Consider the following 22,399-nt stretch of genomic DNA (forward strand, 5'->3'; position numbering starts at 1 on the left):
CTCCACTCCCGCTGTCTTAACTCTTCTGAAATTCCTAGCTCCAGGAGGATAGAGTCCATTCTCTTAGGCACCTGGCCCACAGACACTGGGGACACCAAAACATTTTCGTGACTATATATTTCTCTCTCTCTCTCTCTCTCTCTCCCCTCCCTCCCTCCCCCCTACTCAGTAACAGGAATGGGAGGCAGGGGCCCTCTAATATTGAGCTACATTCCAAGCCCTTTAAAATCTTTTTTTTTTTTCTTTTTTCATTTTAAGACAGGGTCTCTCCAAGTTACCAAAGCTGGCCTTGAACTTGTAATTCTCCTGTAGCTGGAATGACAGGTGTGTGCCACTGAGCCTGGCCCAGGTAGGTTTTTAATAATGGCAGGTTTGGTGACTCCAAGCTGCTTACCCTGCACTTGAAGCTTTCTGCTCCTAATTATAGTAATGTGGGCTTGGACTCCCTGGCTCTCAGTTCAGCAGACCTTCTTCCATTTCCTTCCAGGGCCTGCAGAGGAGTCTCTTCCTCCAGGTCCTCCCTTGGTCCTCCAGGAGCCTTTTCCTTTGTATTTTCCCTTACTTTTTAAATATTTTTTAGTTATAGGTGGACACAATATATTTATTTTATATTTCGGTGGTGCTGAGGATCGAACCCAGTGCCTCATGCATGCTAGGTGAGCACTCTACCTCTGAGCCACAACCCCAGCCCTCCCCTTACTTTGAATCACATAGAGATACAGCATGGCAGTCCATGGAGTGGTAAATAAGAAGCTTTGAAATTGCTATAGTTTGTATCTGGAATGTCCCCGAAAGACTCATGTCTTGAAGGCTTGGTGGGGACCAATGCAGCCATGTTCAGAGGTGGGTCTCTGGGGGAGTGATTGGATCGTGAGGACTCTGACCTCATCAGTGGATTAGCTCATCGATGGGTTCAGGACTGATGGCATTATTGGGAGTGGACCCTCTTTGGAGGAGAAAGGTGCCCACTGGAGTGTGCCCTGGAAGGGGATCTTGTCCCTGACCCCTGCCTCCCTCTCTCTGTGCTTCCTGGATGCCATGAGGTGAGCAGTTTCCTTTGCCACACCTGTCTGCCATGATGTTCTGCCTTGCCTCGGGTCCAAAGCGATGGAGTCAGCCAGTTGAAACCTCTGAAACCAGGAGACAAAGCAAATATTTCCTCCTTCAAGTTGTTCTGGTTAGGTAGTTTGTCCCAGGGACAAAAATCTAACACAGATATACCCGTGAATAGGGCCACAACTATAGATACAAGTGTATATTTGCATTTATAGACACATCTGCATACATACATGTGGTATGAATACATGTATGAATACATACACATACGTATTACATATAGTGTGTACACATATATAGTATAGATAGGAAAACATAATATAGTATTTCTAAACTGATATGGATGTCTTTCTGTCATTAAATCTTATTTTACAATGATGATAAACATAATACTTTTACAACCAGTCTCCTATTATTTGATAGAGAGGCCATTTCCAGTTCTTCCCTGATCTAAATAATGCTCCTGGGAAATAGTATCTTGCCCAATTAGTAGGCAGCATGGCACAGTGAACTCTGGGACCTGTGTTTGATTCCCATCCACACTACTTTCTGGTGATCCTGGACCAGCCATTTCACTTTTCTAAATTTCTATTTCTTCATCTGTGAAATACGGATAATAATAGTGGTAGGGTCATTAAGGCATGCAAAGTGCTTAACATTGGACCTATCACATAGTAGGTGCTTGATAAAAAGAAAAAAAGTAGCAATTTGAGAGAAGGAGATGAAGATTTGTTTTGGCTTCCCTCCTGCCAGTGTGACCTTTGTATATCATAGCGTGTGTCGAGAACCCATGGAGGTAACTAGGTGACAGCCCCTATACCAAGCTTAAGTTTAAGACTATTGTTGTTGTTGCTTTGACCTCTCTTACTATTCTCTACACCTTTCCCCAATGTGAAGCTTAACCTATGCAAGCAAGTGGCTTTGCTACTTTAGTTATGGTGGGAAGTGTTCATGCCCAATATAAACGGTTTAGATGACACTCAGAAAGCACAGGGGAGAAAGGAAAACTCACCCCCCAGCCTACCAACCAGGAGTTACCATGTTGGTTGTGGCCTTTTCTTATTTGTTCCCCCATGGTGCCCAGGGCAGACCAGGGCAGGCTTCAGCTGTTTAATTACTGTCCGTTGACCTCAAGCAGATCACTTGTGAACTGCATGCTGTCCCTCACCAACCTCTGACAGTTTCATTAACCCCGTTAAATCACGCAGGTGCCTTTGCACCTCCTGCGCTTGTTAATCTCTGTTCAGCTTCGGTGGGTTAAAACCTGGCTGGAAGGTTGGATGTACCTTATTAACCTCCATTAAACCCTATTAAATTTCCTAACTAGAGTCTTAGTGACTTCTCAGAATCCCTCATTAAAATTTAGTAAATCCTGTAGAGGGGACCAGGGTAACTTGCGGCTGCACTACCTCAAAGCTTGGCACGCTGAGTTCTTTGACATGGGCTTGACAACAATGTCCCTAGGGCCAGAGAGCCTTGGAGTCAATCCCAGAAGTGGCTCTTGCTCTCATGTTTCTTGGGCAAGTTCCTCAACTTCTCTAAGTCTGTATTTGCACCTCTATAAATTGGAGTTAATAACAGTTTGCTACTTTATATGATTGTAGTGAGATTAAGTGAATTAATGCACATAAAACTATTAGCACATTGTTTGGCAAGCACTCGGTACTTGATAGCCTTCATTACTTCTGGATGTGGAAGAGCCTTGTAAACTAAAAACAAAACAACCAAAACAAAATTAATAATAATAATAATAATAATAATAATAAAACTGTTTAGCAAATGGCAGATTCAATCCCAGACACTCAGCGTTCTCCTCTATGCCAGGCATTATGCTAGGACTGTGGGTTAAACTTGGGCAACACGTAAGTATGGATTTATCTAGATTGATGGCCATCTATTGGAATGATTGGTCTTAATTGTCTTTGGGGATATGCATGCCACTGTTTGACACATCTAAGCTAATAGGAAATGCAGCCTATTTTCCTGGCCTGAGTCTTAGGGGGTTAGATTCAGTGGTTCCTGAATGTGGACATACAAATAAATTTCCAGGAGATTTTGTAAGACAGTTCCGTGGGACCTACTTGAAAGGATTCTCATTTAGTGGATCTCACTGGGAACTCTTCAGATAGAGCTGAAGATGTTCATCTTCCACCTGGGGCTGCGAAACCTCAAGATCAGATTGGTGCTTTTCGACTTAATGAGAAATTAAGAAACTCCTATTTCTGGCATTCAGCTCTGAGCTAACTCTTGGGCCTCAATACTAACTCCTGGGCCCCAATCCCATTCTAAGGAGGTGGGATTGGGACCCAGGAGTTAGCATTGAAAGCATTGTTGGGGGATTCTGATGGAGCTGGAGAGTGGATACCACCATACTTTCAAAAAAACGCTGGACCTCAGATAATCTGATCATTATTCGAAGGCTCTGTTTTTTTTTTTTTTTTTTTTGGTGAGGGGGCAGGGGGAAGGTGTATTTCCTTCAAGTGAAACTTCTCTTGGTACAGTAAGATGTGGATTCAGGATGGGAAATGTGGCTCAGTGGTAGTTGCCTAGCATGTTCAAGGGCCTGGGTTCAATCATAGTACTTCCCAAAAAATAAAAGAATAAATAAAAATGAGGGTTCATCTGTTCATTAAATGTGATGTTCGTGGATTCTTTCATTCCAGTGGGGACCATCCAGTTTGGGGGGAAACTTGGGGACAAAACACATCTTTTCAGTTCAACGTGTGAGGGGTTGGAGGGCAGCAGATAGAAAAGTCAAAACAACTGCCAATAGTCTAACATGGACTGAAAATGAGAACTTCCTTTGTTTTCTACAGGAAATCAACTCAGGGACCCTGTAAATGATGGCATCCTTCCGTAACAATCTATTATGAATCCTGTGAGCTCTGGAGACATCAGGTCTGCCTACCTGCCCTGCTCCCAAAATGTCTTTGAAGAGTCCTCTCCATGTGCTGTTTACAGGGAGTGGGATGGGGAGGGGAGAAATATACTTTACAAAATTTCCATGAAGCTTAACATTTTACAGGTAGGATGTATTCTACTTAACTCACATGATGAGTATTTATTTTTTCCTTTTCATTCTGAAGACAGAGATGTCACTAAGTGGCACCTGTGCCTGAGGCTTGCCTTTTTTCCTTACCAGCAGTGAGAGGCTTGCAGGACTCGGGGACATGCACTAGGAAAGCTATCATGGAACTCTGTTTTCTTAAACTGTAAAATGCATGTCACTTAACTTGCCTGGAGACTTTGTCAACAGATTGATTCAGTAGATAGCCCGCAGGAGAGTGGGCAGAGATCCTGCATTTCTACCAAGTATGAGGTTAACTTTAAATAGCAAGGTTCTATGAGCCGCGAATGAATGCCGGTCCATACAAAGTTTTGAGACTTTAGACACCAGGATATTTACATGAAGCTCTGGATTTCCTACATGGCAGTGACAGGCAGGAGCTGAGCAGTGAATGCCCTTAGAAGGGATCTGAGTTTTCTAGTTCATAGTCCACCTTCTGCAGGCATTTCAATTTGTAACCTCCACCTGGTTTACTTAGGACCTTCATCTTACAGAGGAATAACTGCAGACACAGACAGTGAACTCTGTGCTGAGGATATCTGTCTGGTACACTGTATGGAAGTTGAGTTCCCAGACTCAGGATACTGGATCCCAGCTGGTCACCCTCCCAGTGAGAGAGGAACAGCAGCAGTTGAACTTGGGCCCAAACTTCTGTGATCTGATCTTATTTGGTGCACATCAAGACTGCAGGGCATAGTGGGTGCTGGTGCTTGGGACTGAGAGGCAAGGCTACTATTATTAACCACAGTCATACGTAGCCAGGGGCCCAGCCTGAAACTGAAAACATCTCAATTCTCCATAGAAATTCAACAGGAACAACAGACTGTGTCTCTTATTTATTCAGATCATTTATTAAGAGCAAAAGTCGGGCCATCCCAGTCTGTGCGATATTGCAACATGAAAAGTCACATACATACCAAGGAGACTCTACAGAATCGAGAGCCTTTCAACAGTACAGAGCCATAGATTACAAAATTAAAATACAAATGATCCCCCAAATTTGGCAGGAAATGAGTACAATATGAGGAGGCCTGGAATGGAAGGGCACTTACTTTTCAATAAGGCAGTTACAAAATGGACAACGCCCCCCCCCCCCAAACCCTATACCCCAAAATACACTCGATGGGCATAGCAGACAATAGAGGGGTAAAAACAGGGATTCTGTACAACCCTCTGTTGTTGGCAAATGTGTTGATTAAGTGAGAGCAACTGAAGGACGTGAGGTGAAAGCTAGATGAAAAAACTGAGTTAGAGGTTTCTGCCTCAAGAACAGGTCCCGCTTGCAGCAGGCTGCATTCCACCTCAAACACCAGACCAATGTAACCCTTCCTACCCACAGACTTGGAATAAAAAGGCACCCCTAAAGCACCTCGCTTCCTGGGCATGATCTTGAGCTCCTTTGCCCTTCAGATCAACTGTCTAGCTCCTGGGAATAGACCTGGAGCCAGGGCCAGTGGAACCATACAACTTTAAAGGCAGAAGTCCAACCAAGAGACCACAGAATAAGTCCACTTCACGAGATCTGGATTTTAGGACAACACTACATCTCCCACTAGGGCTTTACACCCTGAAATTACAGGATAGAACTCTTCTCCCTTACATGTATTTTGCAAAATTCAAACTGCCTAATCATTTCACTCAACCTTGAGTTCCACAGGTCAGGTCAGTCCCTGAGAGTCAGGTTGCTGGGAACTAACTGCTCTTTTACAAGTTCTCAAGAATCTAAAGGCAGCTTAGTTGAGACTGCACTAGAGTTGCACTGCAAATGAATGGGGAAGAGTGCTGGACAGGTCAAGAGGACCCAAGGCTAGTTCCAATAATGCCATGTGTGAGGTCCCATGTAACCTCAGGCACATCTTGCAACTTTAGTTCCCCATTCTCTAAAGATAGATGATGGGACAACAGCAACCTTGATGGACTTTGCAGCTTGAAGATCTGTCACTTCTGACACTGAGACACTAGCTCCCCTCCCCCAACAAGCTTTATTTTCATTAAATGTGAAGTCTTTACAGGAATCTGAAGCCACAGCCCTCAGATACCATGGAACCTTTAAACTCTGTGCAAAGCAACGATATTATTTAATAATCTTCTAGTTCTAATCATTTTTCTAAATGATGTTGTGAGCATTAGTTTTTATGGGACAAGCACAGAACTCAGGCCTCAGCCATCTGAGGTTATTTTTTAGCAGGCTAGTAACACCCACTCCCACTTCACCCACTCTGGCAAGAACAAGTGAGTATAATTAGGCTGGTGGGGCTTCCTCAAGGTTCCCCAACAAGGAGCTAAGTGGACTAAACTCAGGGAAAGGACAGGCAGGACACCAAAACAGCTGTGTCCTTGCTGCTCCTTTTTAGATGACAAAGGCAATGCTGTGGGCCAATGCCAGAAATGAGGTCCTTGCCAATATGAGAAACTTTCCATGTGGCCCCCATGGGGCAGAGACTAAGATGAGAATTACAGAGAACATAGAAAAGCCAGAGGTTTACAAAGGTAGAACAGGCTTCCCCAGGAGGTAGTGAGTTCTCTGTCCTCAGAGGTGTGTAAGCCCAGACTGCTCCCTTGGTGGGACAGTTGGAGGCAGAATGTCAGCACCTACGGGGAGACTGGACTGGATCACTTAAATACCCTTTCCCAACCTTTGGATCTTGTCATTGTGGCAATTGAGAGTCTTCAGATGATTTCCATGAAGCAACTTCTCTGGGATCCACCTGTGGGACAGCCTATTTCAGTATGCAAGGCTCCCAGAGAAAGCTTCTTCCCCCTCCTCCGCCTTCCACCAGGGAGTTGCTCTGTGGATATCAACAAAGTATTTCCCACAAAATAAACAGCTCAAATGCCAAGGTTAGATGCAACATTCCATCACAAACATTATTAAAATCTGTTCTCCAAGAGGCTAGCAGTGGCTATTTAACTACAACTGGAACATTTAACGCTCGGCAGTTGTAACACACAGTGAAATCCCTCCTTGTTTACAACAGTGGTCCTGAATCCTTTGGCTTTCAATCTTTTGTGAGATTCAGTTATGATCTTCTTCACATACCACTGTCAACCTAAGTTTTTTTTTTTTAAACCTTAAAATGAAACATGAATGGTAGGATATTGACATTTGCATGTGACAACCTTCAGGGCACATGAAACAATCAAACCAGGCTGGAACTGAGGCAGTAACTGTACTCTTTAAGAAGACAATACCAGTTCTGGATCTGAAATTCCAGTTTTGCCCAGGAGCACCAAGAAGAGAGAAGGCAATGCTGCAACGTCACAGGTGGAAGGAAGTGTCCTTGACAGTGGCATAGAAATGTAGGCAGCCAGGATGAACACTGCTTTCCCCAAACCCACCACTCCCTAGAGCCAGACCTGGTGGCTTTGGAGAGCCTGGCCATTTCTCACAGGCAGAAGTCTTCTACCCATGGATAAAGCCATCAAAAACTGCAGAAGAGGCTAAGGCAAGTGGTTTAGTAGCGTGATGAAAGAACAGACTTCTGGACGTGAGAAAAACCCAAGTTCAAATAACTTTGCTTTTCTCTCACCTGTTTTGAAAGGTTGAAAAGATACCCACAATCTCTACTTTCCCACAGCAGCCACTTTAGAGGAAAGACAACACCATGTGTGCGCAGCGGCTGGCTCAAGGTGAAAAGCTTCCCAGGCTTCACTTTGGAACAACAGCGTTCTTACAGATGCAGTTGAACACACGGCCCCCAACACCATACCTTATCCAGAAATGCACTGCTCGCAGCTGGGAAAACAGATTTGCTATTAAAGAAACAGTCACATGACCTACAATGCCCACAATTTTGGTTCACATATCAGAAAGATTCACTTTCTTCCTCATTAAGACATGGACATGTCCATGGATCAGGTTAAGATGCCTTTTCCTGCAGACCCATCTGCTCCCAAACTCCAGCCCCCTGCTGAGCCTTTTCAATAGCTATGCCAACATCCGTCAGCTATGAAGGAGGGATAGTCCCTAGATACATACTGAATTAGAATGACTGAAACACTCAGAGCACCTTGCTATACCCTCCACAGCCAGGAGACGTATCAAAATAGGCCCCCTCATTGCCCAGAGTATATTCTATGTACATTCATTTACACATATTTTGAAAAGCTGTAATCTGCTGGACATGCATTTTGAACACTGGCGAAAGCTACGGGGCAACGAACATACTGCATTTTATTGACAGCGGTGGCCTTGTTTGCATTCCATAGAAATCACAGTACTCTGCTCCACGGAACTGAGACCTCCAGACATTCCACCACCTGCTCAGTGTGGGTTTAGTTCTGACTTCTCTGAGATAGTGCTCAGATTAAGCTCAGATAAGACACTAAAACTCTGCCAGGCTGTCCATTGCTCCTCTTATCATTTAAGGCTTAAATTGAAACCAAGAAGGAAAAATCATACCTTTGACTATAACATATGTGAACATGGTCAGAAATTAGAATCCGATTTTCTTATCTTTTTCTCCCATTTTCTGATCTACATTCTCTGTCCCACCAAGATGCTATAAGAGAATTTTGTACAAGTATACTTCTGAATATAAAACTTTGCTTTCACAGGATACTTTGGCTCTGATATAATTAGAAGAATTTGATTTTTGAACAATAACAAAAAAATCAGGTTAATTGAAATATTTTGAAAAATTATTTTAGTGATCTTTCTCCCTAAAAGGGAGGCATATTTCTTGCAAAACTGAGGATCAAGTGGAACCGACCTTTTTTGCTTAAACTCATGATTTGCTGCCTAGCAGAGCCCAGGGAGTCAAGGCAGCCAGACAGTCTTTCCCACAGCTGGACTCCCGAACAGGAATCACATGGTCCTTGGCAGATTTCCTGGTGGCTGTGAACTAAGGATGAATACTTCTCAAAACATTAGCCCCAAACCACTAAATTTCTGTTTGTTAAAAAGCACTTAGTACCCAGGAGGAGCAAGGCTGAAATCACAATACATGACTTTGCCCCAAAGAGTAAAGTGTAGAGAGGCATGCAAAGGACCCTCCCGTGAGGGTCTTTGTATTCTGTTTCTGGAACCTGGACAAATAAAACATGCAACTGTCCTGAAACCCTCGGCTGATTTGAAACCTCCCTGCTGATGCACCAGGACTTCTTCCACACCTAGCAGTTAAGCAGCGAGCAACAGAAATGGCAGAGGTCTCAACGAGAGGATGGAAGCAGATGTTACAGGACTGGCGCTGTTGTGACTGCTCAATTAGCTAACAAATACTGATGGAGTGCCCACTGTGTACAAGGCACAGGGCAAGTGAGAGGGACCAGTGTCAAACTAATGTGCTAATCAGAGCTTGCAACAGAGCAGGACGTCTATGTCCTCAGTGGGCGGTGTGCAAGTCCAAACAGGTCGGCTCCCACACCTCCACTATCAATTGCCCTTTGCTGCTGTGTTCCAGGGCCATGTCTTGCATGTGGCAGCCTGGCATACAAGGTGAATACCAAAATATTTCTTATTCCATATTTCCAGTAGGATCAACTTAATGCTTTGTTGAATGCTGCAATACATGGTTTTAAATTCTTTTTATGAACCTGTTTTTTTCAGTCCAGTAGTTATCTTAAAACAAAGTCTTTCTATACACATGCTGAATCATGAGAATATAATTCTCCTGACCAAAAAGATTTACAGTATTCATCATTCAAACTTTTTTATTTACAATAATATTTAACAGTCTTTATGGGCTTAATGGTCACAGATATCACCTGTGCATTGAGCATTACACTTCATTTCTTTAAGGTATGCTTCCTCCTCACTCAAGCTTGCCGCCTTCTGATTTCTGGTCCAATCTGCTTTTGTTACTCTTCACCATGTAGATGAAGTAGGCGAGGGTCTCTTTTTCATTCACAGGTATGTTCCTGAAGTGTCGGCTGACAGTCTATGCAGGGGAAAAAAACCAAAGTCCCTTAAACCATGCATAAATCAGGGCCACATGTTCTTGACTATGCAAAAGAGAGAACAGAAGTTGCTTCCAGCCCTAGGAGGGAATTCTGACTATTGCAGGACTTGCCATGTACTGCAGAACTCAGGATGCTCTTTTGCCCCAGGGGTTAGGTGGTTTGCTTCCAAAAGCAGCACTTTAACTTACAATATTACCAAGGCACAGGTCTATTTCAGTGCCAGCCAACCATCCATCCTGGCAGTTCAGGATTGCTCTGGTTGGCTAGCTGCTACCAAACCTTACTCAGGTCCTTAAAGTAGGCAGAAAAGTGTCTTTTTAGAATTATGTCAAATGAACAGTCAATTGAAAAAGATATAACCATCTGAACCAAGAACTGTCCTAAACAATATATAGGATCTGAACAGGCAAAATGGAGTTGAAGGAAGACACATAATTTACCATATATTCCCAGCACTTTGCTTATTGTGTAAGACATGAGAACGCAGATCTCCTCTTGCCCCACCTCATCTCATCCTTTCCACCAGGGGTGAATACTAGCAAATGGGTAAATGTGATTTTAAAGTAGGAAAGGCCTGTATGCAACTATGTGTAATCTGGACACTGGTGAAGGAAAGATTTAAGAAAACTACCATAGATCAGCAAGAAACCTCTAAAGGAAGACTCAAAACAAGTAGGCTGGAGTCTTTTAGGAAATCTCTGAATGGATAGAGGTGATTGGGACAGATAAAAAGAGAGAACTAGAAATGAAGAGTGGTTATCTTGGAATGGTAGAACTTCATTTATTTATTTTTTTCCATTGTCTAAATTTCTACAATAATAGACAGAAAAACACATTAAGAGGGATGAGAAAGTTGAGTGTGGGGGCACATGCCTGTAGAACCATACACTGCAGAGGCTGAGGCAAGAGGATCACTGAGCCCTGGAATTCTCTAGGCCAGCCTGGGCAACATAGTGAGAACCTATCTTGAGGTGGGGGAGGGGGTGGGGTGAGGTGGGGTGGATGGAAGGATGGGAGACTACACAAAATGCCAAAGGAGAATTTTCCCCTTTCCAAACTGTTAAGAACTCAGGGTAGGAGAAAATTTTTTTGGGATGCCATTCATCATAATAAATACTTCCATTACTAACACCAAGAAAAGAAGAAATCAAGAGGAAAAAAATGAAAAAATAGCTCCTATATTTTTTATTAACAAAGGTTTTAACGATGATTAACCTGATAAATCTGATGTGCATAAAGGACCATATCTATAAAGTATCTTGCAAAAAAGATTCAAACAAACAAACAAACAAACAAACAAAAAGAATACTTAAGAGCCAGGAGTCCTGAGATTCTGCTATCAACTTCTGTGAAATTTTTTTTGGCCTCAGTCCTTTTATTTTTATTTCGAGACAGGGTCTACTAGCTAAGTTGCTCAGGCTGGACTTGAACTTGAGTTTCCCCTATTTCTGCCTGTTGCCCAGCTGTGATTACAGGTGTATGCCGCTGTGTGCCTGGCTTATTGTGTGTGTGTGTGGTGGTGTTTTCTTTTTTAGTATCTGAGATTGAACCCAGGGGTGCTTAACCACTGAACCACATCTGCTGTAGGGAAGAATCAGGGTTACACCCGTGGCACAATTATAGTTCTCTCTTATCTCTATCCAAATTTTGTCTACCTACTTCTGCTAACTGGGCCTTATTGAAGCCTGGTCTCGTCTGCAACTTGTAGTGTCGTTTATAACGTCGTAGAGTATTCACCTGCAGCTGGAACAGATCGACCTAGACAGAAGAGGAGAAACACATTATCCATCACCTGACCAGTCAGGATTCACCAAGAGCCCACAATGTGCCCAGCATACCCTAGGTGGGGGTGAGGATGGGGAGGGCCACAAAAGAATTCTTAGAAATTGTTCATTGAGGACTAGCAACTGGCAAGGGGAACAAAACAGTGGAAAAGAGTTTGGCTGGGTGGGCTGATCCTAGGAGGCTGGAGGAGGAGAGGAGGTGAGGCTTAAGCTAAGAAGGGACAGGGTCCAGAAAGGCAGTGAGGATTGGAGTAAGGAATATGGGAGATCATGGGCACACACAGCCTTAATGTAAAAGGATGGGCTAAGGGGCCACCACAGTGGGTGTGAAAGGTGTAGCATGTCTTGAGAAGCAGAGGAGCTATCATAGGTGGCACAGGGTGGTGTTTCAGGAAGATGGAGTTGGTAGAGTTTTGCTGGGAAGGCTGACTGGGGGTGAGGGAGACAGAGGGAGGTGCTATAGCAATGATTCATTAGTGAGATGATAAAGTCAAGCTTTGAAGGGTAGTGATGCTAGAGGGGGACACCAAGAATGGAGTAAAAGGCAAAAAATGGAGAGACATCATGGAGGAAGACATGCCAGAACTAGGTGGCAGACTGGATAGAGGGGGCACAAAGGACAGTGAGAAATACTGTAACTTTGAAATAGTTCTTTCCTAGGCTGAGCCTTCAGGTATTAGAATTCTTAGAAATCCTCCAAGGAAAGACCAAAAGCTACTGTAGTGGAGGGACAAATCAGCAGGTTAGGGTCAGGGTCTCTGCAGATGACTGGAAAACAGAGGGGAAGGGCCCCCCCCCAGTTGTTTTTTCTAACACAGGAAGAGAGGAAAGCTGCACAGTCAGGAAACATTGAAGGCCCAGAAAGTTGGGCTGCCTTTACCTGCCTCTAAAAGAGATGTTCTTGCTTCAGGCAGGTGGAGAGCACTTAAAAACAAAATGAATGATCAATATGAGGGACCAAAGTCCTTCATTCGTTTCAAAACATTCCTCAAAACCTTTTTTATTTTTTTTTTGTGAAAACCTTTCAGAAACCAATACATGTTTATAAAATAATAATAATGCTAAAGGCAACAGACAAATACTGTAAACTAATGTTGGAAAGGGGTCAGGGGAAGGGGCCAAAGGAAGGGCTTGATTTTCCAAGGTTTCCTCCACATCTGCAGACAAAGGCCCGCCTACTCTTTCTATTCCTACACAGTCATTTTCACTCTGAGTGCTAACAGGCGGTTGCCTTATGAAATATTCATGCGTCAAATATTCAATGTACACTATAAACGGTTCTTCTTTTGCTGAGTCTTAAGTGAAAACAATTTAGGTAGAAAGAAAATCCAGTTCCTTCCAGGAGCCTCATTAATACCACAGCACCCTAAGGAAAGGCACCCTTCTGGTGGAGAGGCCTTGGTCTCATGGTCCATCACAATGGTCCTTAACTCAGGACCCCCCCAAAGGACATGTGGCAATGTCTGGAGACACTTTTTGATGGTCATGACTCAGGGGATGGTGTGACAGGCATTAAAGGGTAGAGGCAGGGATGCTGCTAAACATCCTACAACACACGGGACAGCCCCCACAGCAAAGAATTATCTGGCTGGAAGTGTCAGTAGTGCCAGCATTGAGAAACAGCGCAGCTGACTTTGAAATGGATCCTTGAGACAAGGCTTGATCAGCAGTCATGGAATCAGGACATGACACAGCTGGTGTGAACTGACAACTCCCATGTTCATTTTGCAGACCAGAGAACAGATGGGAAGAGACTGCCCCCAGAACACACACACTCAAGTCTCTAAGGCAGAAACAGGGTTGGAAAAAATTTGACATTGTGGCTGTATTCAAGTAGGGGTTTCTTGAAGAAAGGCAGTGTGGTCATTGGAAAGAGGACTAGACCAGAGTCTCCAAACTATGTATAAGACCTCAGGTCTCTGTGCCTATCTGGAAAATGATGGGGCAGCCAGACCAGTCGATTTCCAAGCTTTCAGCTCTCAGGTTCAGTGTTACTATAATTCTATGGTTCACTTTTCAAATAAAGCACAGCAAAAACAGAGGGGACTAAAATTACTTCTCAGCACAAAAAGAAGACCAGGCCAGAGGGAAGGATCAGATTAGAATCTGTTCTTCCAGCCCTCTCTAGCTGATTTTTTTGGCCTTTACCTCAGGAATGTCAGTGTCGTGCTCAGGAGAATCTCCACCATCGTCACTTGTCTTCCTCTTCCTTTTGTTTCGAACACTTTGGATGAAATTTTTATGGAAATCACAGATGTATAGGTGCCTTACCTGATGGGAAGGAAATAAAAGTCAGTGTTGCCAATTCCATGGAAACAGTAACACGGATCTGTCAAATTATGGGGCTTTTCTTTTTAAGGCACTGGAGAGAGAGAAGAATGAGATGTAGGCCATAGTTTCCAAAGCTGACTTTGAGTTGTAGAACAAGATCCACACAAGAGGGCTAAGTGGTACAGCACTTGCCTAGCATGTGCAAGGCCTTGGGTTTAATTCCCAGCACTGGGGGTTAAAAAAAAAAAAAAAAAAAGACACACACACACACACACACACACACACACACAGAAAGAGAATGCTAACACCAGTGTATTACAAATCAAGTCTCCACTGAATGGTGAAGACAATAAATGGCACGGATTCAGCACAGGAAGAGATCCCTATAGCTGAGATAGTCAGGATGGAGGCCCCCAGTTAGAAGGAAGGACTTGGAGGCAGACAGGAAGTATTCCACATGGGGAGCAAAGAGAAAACTGAGAGGTCCCAGTGTAGATAACAGAGAGGTTATAGTGAGGAGGCCCAGCATAAATAGTCAGTCTGGGTGGCAGTGACTGCCCACACAGGAGCATAAGGAGAGATTCCAGGTTGGGGACATGAAGACTGTTGAGATGTTCCTTCAGGCTAGCCAGAGTCCTTTAAGGTTTTTTGAAGCAGGGAGTTTTGGGACATTTTCAGAAGACCTGTAGGAATTATATAGGAGTTAGTAGGCCGGAGCTGCCCTGGGGAGGAGGGAAGCTGAGACTGTGGTAATGGTAGATGGTACATCCTACTTTACATTTACAATGGTTACTACTATATGATAATTCTGAAAAACTTTATTTCCATGTATTGGTGTATTCTTGCAACACTTCACATCTGATCCACAAAGAGAAGTAGAAAGAGATGCGGAAATTCTCACAAAGTAGAACCACATAAAATAAGATGGATATTAGTGCTTATTTTCTAAGATAGATTGGAGGCATATTAGTAAGCAAAGGTGCCAACAGCAGCTAAGATGTGAAGAATATGTTTTTACTTAAGAATATAAGGGTTGCCTGTAGGAACCATTCAAAACTTTACAGAAACTGAATGCCTGTGTAAATGACTTGGGGTTGTTGATATTGAAACAGATGTTGCACAAATGTTCTAGAGAGACTTCTAAAATTGAGTTTATTCCTTAAATCCCTAAAGATAAAAGTAAGCTGACAGGAAGTCAGTATCAATTAATTCAGGCTTTTTTATGAAGAAAATAATGAAAACTGTTTATTCAGATGAATTATCACTTTCATGTGGTTGGATTAGTGAGTCATGAATAATTTTAAGTTTATACTGTAATGGTGTCTTACAGACAGACTCAATAAATGCTGATGCATCAATACTGGCAGTCCCCTACATCTAAAAGCAGCTTAGGCCAGTAAAAGCCATCACTTACAGAGTTACAAACTGGGATAGCTTTGCCAGATTTCCCTCTGTCAAAGGGCTTTCACACTCAGCACCTGTCAGTGTTCCAAAGAATCCCCCCAGGGATATATGTACTACAGGACATGTTCTTCTCCAGGGAAGTACACCAGAGAACACTGTCCAGTCCTGAGAGGCAGCTGGTGCTCCACGTTAGCCAGGCCAGCACGTGTATGTTGAGAGATCTAGCTGCTCCTCAAGTGCACAGTGACAGACTTACTAGAACAGACAGAATAGGAATTTCTTTAAGATCTAGCTAGGAGGTTTCAGGTCCTGACATGAGAATAATGAAATCCTAGCTGGAAGAGAACTTAGCAACCACTAGTGCAACCCCACTGGACTAAATCTCATTTTGTAGAAGGGTGAACTGAAGCCACCCAGAGTAGGAAATAGTCTGGCTAAGGTCACACAGATCTTCTGACCTCTAGTACATGTATGTCCTTTCCTACCTCAACATTTTCCTTTATACTATTCTCAACTTCTACTTTTCTCCAGGAAAAAAGCAGAAATAGGTTAGGTATGTTACGTCTTGCAAGTACATTATATCTTATTAAATCACACCCAATAAAAATATGAAAAAAAATCACAGAACACTGCCAATGTTAAACTGCCTGAATTGGGTTTTTGGTGCTGTTATTTAAAGAGGTTGTTTGCTAGATCCTTTTATGAGATAAATAGTCATTGTTTCTCCTTAACCATGCAAATGTCCTAGTGTTGTTTCCTTTTTTTTCTTTGAGTACTGAGGATTGAAAATCCAGGGGTGCTTTTACCAATGAACTTCATCCTCAGTCCTCTTATTTTTTGAGACAGCATCTAGCTAAGTCGCTAAGTCGAGGAGGCTGGCCTTGAACTTGTGATCCGACTTCAGTTGCTAGGATTATAGGCAAGTGCCACCAAGCCTGGCTGTGTCATTGGCTTTTTTTTTTTTTTTTCCTGTTTACTTTCTGTAACAGCTAAAAATTCTTGTAACACAGCAGTTACTTGGAATTGAATTCTTGCCCAAGCCTGTGAGAATGAAATCAAATCCCTTTCAGAAATGACTTCACAACACCACCTTGAAACAAATTGTGAGTGATTCTACTTCAAAACCCTAGTACTTTTCAGAGGCTCTCTACCTTTTGGGAATGTTAGTGCTAGGTTTAAGCTGCCTCCCTTCTAGATGTGCATGTGAAAATGGGGAACATAGCCCAACCCCACCAGTTTTCCAGGGGGTGGGGGGGGTGGGGAGGGGTAATGGGTAAACGGAGCCTCCATTGCAGTAGCAAAGTCATTCAGATGTGAAGGCATCCAGAGGTTTAAAAGAACTGGAAAATGTTATTAGCTGTTCTAGTAAAGGCTGTTAACCACACACATAGAAGGCAGGCAGTGTTTCCAAGTGGGTAGGTCATTGCTGTCCTACAATTAAGCATTTCACTTCATCATGTGACTATCAGGGACCACCATGGTGTCTAGCCTGTTGTTTGTTCCAGATGAATTCCATCCATTCATTCATTGACTGATATAGATTTGTAGCAAGAAAGTTTTTGGCTCACCCCCTATCACTTAAAAATAACACCTTGCCATGCAAGAGTTGCAAATGCACTATAATGGTTAATTTTAAATAAAATTGAGGGTAGAAGGAAAGAGCCTGAAAGAAATGACAAGGAAGATTTATTTATTAAAGACTTAATGAATGCTTATGCATGGGGCTTGGAAAGAAATCATATAATGGGTTTAGGAAATTAACCAGGTGCTGTATATATTTGGCATCATCACTTCCTGTCTCTGGGCCTCAGTTTCAACTATAAAATCATAAGTGGAAAAGAGGGCTTCCTTTCAACTTCTGACCTTCCCCAACCACGGAGAAATTTATCTCTAAAAAAAAAATTAACCATGTAAGCTCTTAGCTTACCTGAATATTAAATGTCCCCTTAATTTGTTTCCAATTCCTAATCATGAAGCAGCCAATAAGGCTTGCAGCAACAGATGTCAAACTAAAAAGTTCTTAATTGGTTGACAATAGGCACATCTTTAGAATTGTTAACTAGAAGTGCTGAAATCACACAGGAAGTTTCTATAATTAGGCACAAAACACCGGGCAATCCTATTCAAATTTAAATCTCCACCTCCGCATTTCCAAAGATTCTGCCCCTAAAAAAATTGACTTTTTTTTCCCTTCCAGTGAACTGGACTGCAAGAGCCATCTCCCAAGACCTGGCCTTGGCCTCATTTTTGCCACATCCTAGAAAAACTCATTCCCACAGTTGCCTGCGAAGCAAAGCAAGCAAGCTCAGTGACCCTCTGCAGAAAAAGAGGCCGCGGGAGACAAGGAAGTTACTGTCACCTTTTCCCAGTCTGAAGGAGTAACAGGGTTCCTAGAAGGTGGGAGAAGTTAAAAAGCTGGATCCCTTCATTATCATCTCCCCGATTCTCCTTCCTGCCCACCCCCCACCCAAATTAACCTCCCTCTCGTTGCTCTAACATCCAAAGCAAAAATATATATATAACAAGCTAGAAAACGCTGTCAAATCTTCCCAGGAAGGAATCCTTGAAGCCCCCCCTCCCCCAAACTATCGGATCTGGGCAGAATCACAGAGCATGTCAGCGCTGAAGCGGCCTTTAAGATCGCGAGTCCAGCTCTTCAATTCTGCAGATAAGGGGCGGCGAGGCCCATAGCAAGGAGTGCTTGGGGAGTACGGACCGCAGCCCCGGGCAGCGGCCGGAGAGCGGCCGGGCGCTGGGGCCCGGACACGGGTGGACTCACGCTCTTGTCGATGTCCAGCTTGAGTTTCTTCTGCGAGATGCTCTTCTGGACCCTCTTGCTGAAGGAGGCGTTGCCCGCGGGCCGGACGCAGCGCTCGCCGTCCTCGATGAGGCAGCAGCTCTGGCCGTAGCCCGGGGCGGCGGCGGGGGCGGCGGGGGGCCCTTCGCGGCTGTCCTCCTCCGTGCTGAAGCCGTTCATCTCCCCGCCCCGGGCCGGCCCCTCTAGGGGAGGGCGCCCTGTAGGCCACTCCGCGGCCGCGCTCCCCGCGGAGCAGGTCGCCGAGACCCCCGCACCCGAGAGTCCCGGAGTCCGTCTCCAGACAGGCGCTGCCCTGCCCCGTGTCCGAGAGGCCCGGCTCCTTCAGCCCCTGGCCCGCGTCTCCGGAGAGCCTCTGCCTCCCGGCTTGAGGCCCCAGGGTCAGCTCCCGCGGCTTGCAGGGCCCCGCCGGGGGTCACCCGGAGGCGCCTTCGGCCGGGGGCCCAGAATCGCTACCCTGCAGCAGGGGTGTCCCGGGGGGCGTCCCAGGACGCGGTGGCTCCCTAGGGACTCCGGGCCCGGGCTGCCAGGGGGTTTCGAAGGCCCCCGCCGGCTCCCGCCTTCTTTCGGTTGCGGGGCAAACTCGCCGCCCGGCAGCTCCCCCGGGGTGGCGCGGCCTCCCCTCGCGGGGCCGGGCCTCGAACCCGCGGCGCCCGGGCCCCGCGGCGCGTCCGGCCCGCCCCACCCCGTCAGCGGCTCGGCTGAGCCCCGAGTCCCGCGGCAGCCCCTGGGCCGCCCGGCCGCCGCCCGCCCAACGCGCCGCACCACAACAGTTCGCTCCCCCCGCCCTCCTCGGGACAGCGGAAGTCCCGCCTCCACGCGTTGAGTGGCCGCGTTCGCTCTCTGGGCGGGGCCTTCGCCGCCGCTGGCGTGCCCCATTGGGCATCACCACCGTCAGTCTTTGGTGCCAGGCTACTTCCTGGACTCTGCTGGGATGGGTTGAAAGTAGAGAAAGTGGAAGAGGGAAGAGTTGGCCCGGCAAGGGAGGGGAACCGGCCGCGGCCTCTCTAGCTCCGGGGAGGGATGGTGAGCAGGGGCCTGGCTGGACTGAGAAACAGACTCTGGGAGCAAAGGAGCACGTTCGCGGGCGGACACAAGCACGGACGTGGGCGGGGGCGCAGAGGGGCAGACTTGAGGGAGGGGCTATGAAGGAGACCTCTGGAGACTGAGGTGCTGTCACGAGAGGGGCAGACTGTATAAAATGAAAAGACCAGGGTCACAGGACCTGCAGACCGATGGGTAGGTGAAACAGGACAGAAAGTCAATCATGGCGGGAAAGACAGAGGGACAGCCCCGCACAGATACGTGAAAGAGGTGCGGACGAGATGGTGGGGGTCTTGTGAGGTCATCGGAATCTCAAGGGTGACCCCTGACTGTGTCCTGGGACTAGCTTGGTTGGGGGAGGGAAAAAAGAAAGGAGGGTTGGGGAAGGAGACCCTGTGGTTCGGGCAACCTCTTCACTGGGGAGAATAGGGAGACAGATAAGACCTGGAGGTTGACCGGGTGAACCGCGGGGAAGACCTAGGGCTGCAGAGGGGCCAGAGAAGAGGCCGAGGCGGGAGACCAAGAGCCAGTCTTTCGGGATGAGGAAGGACTGGCGGTGTCTTGTGCCCTCCCAGGAGCTCTAAACTGTAGATTTATTGCTTTAAGCTTCCCGGTCTATCCGCGACGGGACCGCGCCCAGACAAGCCCCAGCGCCTAGTTTGACGTCCAGGGTGCCACCCCATCCTCTGCGGAGGGCCGCAGGGAAGCCTCCAGTTGGCGCCTCCAGTCACGCCATTCCCAACTGGCAGCTTCTGGACAAAAGGGCCGATGGGACTAGCTTAGGACCCTGCAGTCTTTTAGGGCCCTGTTGTGATTTGTGAGGAGGGAGCCGGGAGGGGGAGGCTGTGTTAGGTGACAGGTGAGCACGTGTTCCTATGGTAGGAGTAGAAGGCAAAGAAGGAGTTTCAGCTTTGTATCCTGTTGAAAAGGGAAAGCTACTAATTTCTGAGTTCAGAAGCAGTTGCCCCATGATCTTAAATTTTCATCAGTGGTCTTAGATGCATTTGGGCCATCTAACCTAATTTCACATATGTCACATATGAGAAAGCCATCTTGGGAAATAAGTCTACCAGAGAAAATTTTAAGCACATGTTTGTTATGTAATTATTTTTGGTAAAAAAAGATTCCAAAAGTTCCAAAAAGGAGTGATTAAACACTTAACATTTTCAGAACAAGATACTGTGCAGTCAGCATTTAAGGTATTTTCAACATCAATGTGTGTGTGTGTGTGTGTGTATGCAATTCACCATCAACTCTTTAAGAGTTTATGAGGAGTTGAAGAAACGCTTTCCATGGGTCAGGGCCTGAGGGTGAGCTCAGTGGTAGAGGCTTGCCTAGCATGCATGAGGCCCTGGGTTCCATATCCAGCACTAAAAAAAAAAAAAAAAAAAAAAAAATTGCATGTGGGATATGATGTGTATACATCTATGTTTAAGAAAGAAAGAAAAAACTTTGTGCGTAAGAAATAAACTGGGGTATTAACGGTGATTAATTCTGGATAGTAAGAATATGTTTGGTATTTTTCTTCTTTTGTTCTACTTTTGCATTTTCCATAATAAACATTTTTTTTTGCTTTTACAGCAGAAAAATAGAATAAAATAATAAACTACAAGAATAAATAAAATAAAATGAATGGGCAAAGGCAGTTTGTTTAATAGGATTCATATATTCAAAAGTAACTTATTGAGCACTTGTATAGTGTAGGATTGGCTACAGGAGGAAGATAAAACATAATTCTTGCTCTAAAAGAACACCATCTACATGGAGACCCCAGATGTATACACAGAAACAATTGGGTGTCTGTGCCAGGCAGTGTGTAATGTTGGTTCCAGAGTTGATTGATAGGGATATAATCTCTACTTTCCCCACCTGTTTTCCTGTTTTCCAAAAGGGCATTTGCCTTCAGTGCCAGGCCTTGTCCATCCACACAGCTTCTTCAGCACCAGCTTCCCCTGGCTGGAGGGGAGAGGAATCTTTCCCTCAGGTTCTCTATTCAGCCCTCAAGATAGTGGCTATTTCTTATATCCTATATTCTATAGAGTTCTCTTTTCTTCTTACCAGGAAATCCCTATTACTTATAGTCCCATGCTTTAACCAACCAGCACATCTTTATATTAATATTTCTGTTTAAAATCTGTGTGGATTCTTTTTCCAGATTAGACCTCAGCTGATACCTTCAGCCTCTGTATTTTGTGAGTGTGTGTGCGTGGGCCTTGCCTTTAACCATCCTTTGTGTGCAGTTTTGCAGTCTTTCTCTGAGGAATGCTGCATCACGGACTTTCCCCATGTAATGCAATTCTCACAGTTGCTATTTTATTTTATTTTACTTTTTTTGTGCTGGGATTGACCCCAGGTCCTGGTGCAAGTTAGGCCAGGGCTCTGTAATTGAGCTACCCCCCTAGTGCAGCAACATGAGTGTAGCATGGTACATAGTAGTACGTATGACTGTTGGCTTTGCTGTTTCAAATCTGAGCTCCATTTCTTTTTTGCATGATATAGTAGCAAATTATTTTATTTCTTAAGCTTGATTAAATGGGTTGTGACAAACACTTATCACACAGTCTGGAACATTGATAGTAAAGTCTAAGCTGTTGTTATTACTGCCATAGTTTACTTGTGTTTATCTCCAATAGTTGGGTTGATTTCTTTCTTTCTCTCTCTGTTTCTTTCTTTCTGGTTTTTTTTTTTGTGTGTGTGTGTGGGGGGGGTGAATTGAACCCAGGGGTGCTTAACCACTGAGCAACATCCCTAGTCCTTTTTATATTTTATTTAGAGACAAGGTTCCCCCTGAGGTACTAAGTGCCTTGCTAATTTGCTGAGGTTGGCTTTGAACTCTTGATCCTCCTGCCTCAGCCTCCCAAGTTGCTGAGATTACAGATGTGCGCCGCCACTGCTCCTGTTATTACCTTAACATGGTGTCAGAATCATGGTGAAATACTTCAAGGTTTTATGTGGTCTCTTGACCAGGTTTCCTTGACCCTCTTTCACTCTTGGCTACCCTGCCTCAACCCCTCCCCCCATCACTCCTTCTATCCAATCAAGCCCCAATAAAGAAGT

The 22,399-nt window shown here is 45.0% G+C and overlaps 1 protein-coding gene across 1 annotated transcript; it reads right to left on the reverse strand.

The window, feature by feature from the left end:
• Positions 1-4,953: 4,953 nt before the first annotated feature.
• Sap30l (SAP30 like) lies at positions 4,954-19,011 on the reverse strand. Its single transcript, XM_076856402.1, has 4 exons — positions 18,263-19,011; positions 13,957-14,079; positions 11,684-11,782; positions 4,954-10,002 (listed from the first exon to the last, which is right to left on the reverse strand). The coding sequence occupies exons 1-4, from the start codon at positions 18,458-18,460 to the stop codon at positions 9,877-9,879; spliced, it is 546 nt and encodes a 181-aa protein (XP_076712517.1). The 5' UTR covers positions 18,461-19,011; the 3' UTR covers positions 4,954-9,876.
• Between the last annotated feature and the right edge of the window lie 3,388 nt (positions 19,012-22,399).

The sequence above is a fragment of the Callospermophilus lateralis genome, chromosome 5, assembly GCF_048772815.1.
Source record: "Callospermophilus lateralis isolate mCalLat2 chromosome 5, mCalLat2.hap1, whole genome shotgun sequence".
Taxonomy (NCBI): domain Eukaryota; kingdom Metazoa; phylum Chordata; class Mammalia; order Rodentia; family Sciuridae; genus Callospermophilus; species Callospermophilus lateralis.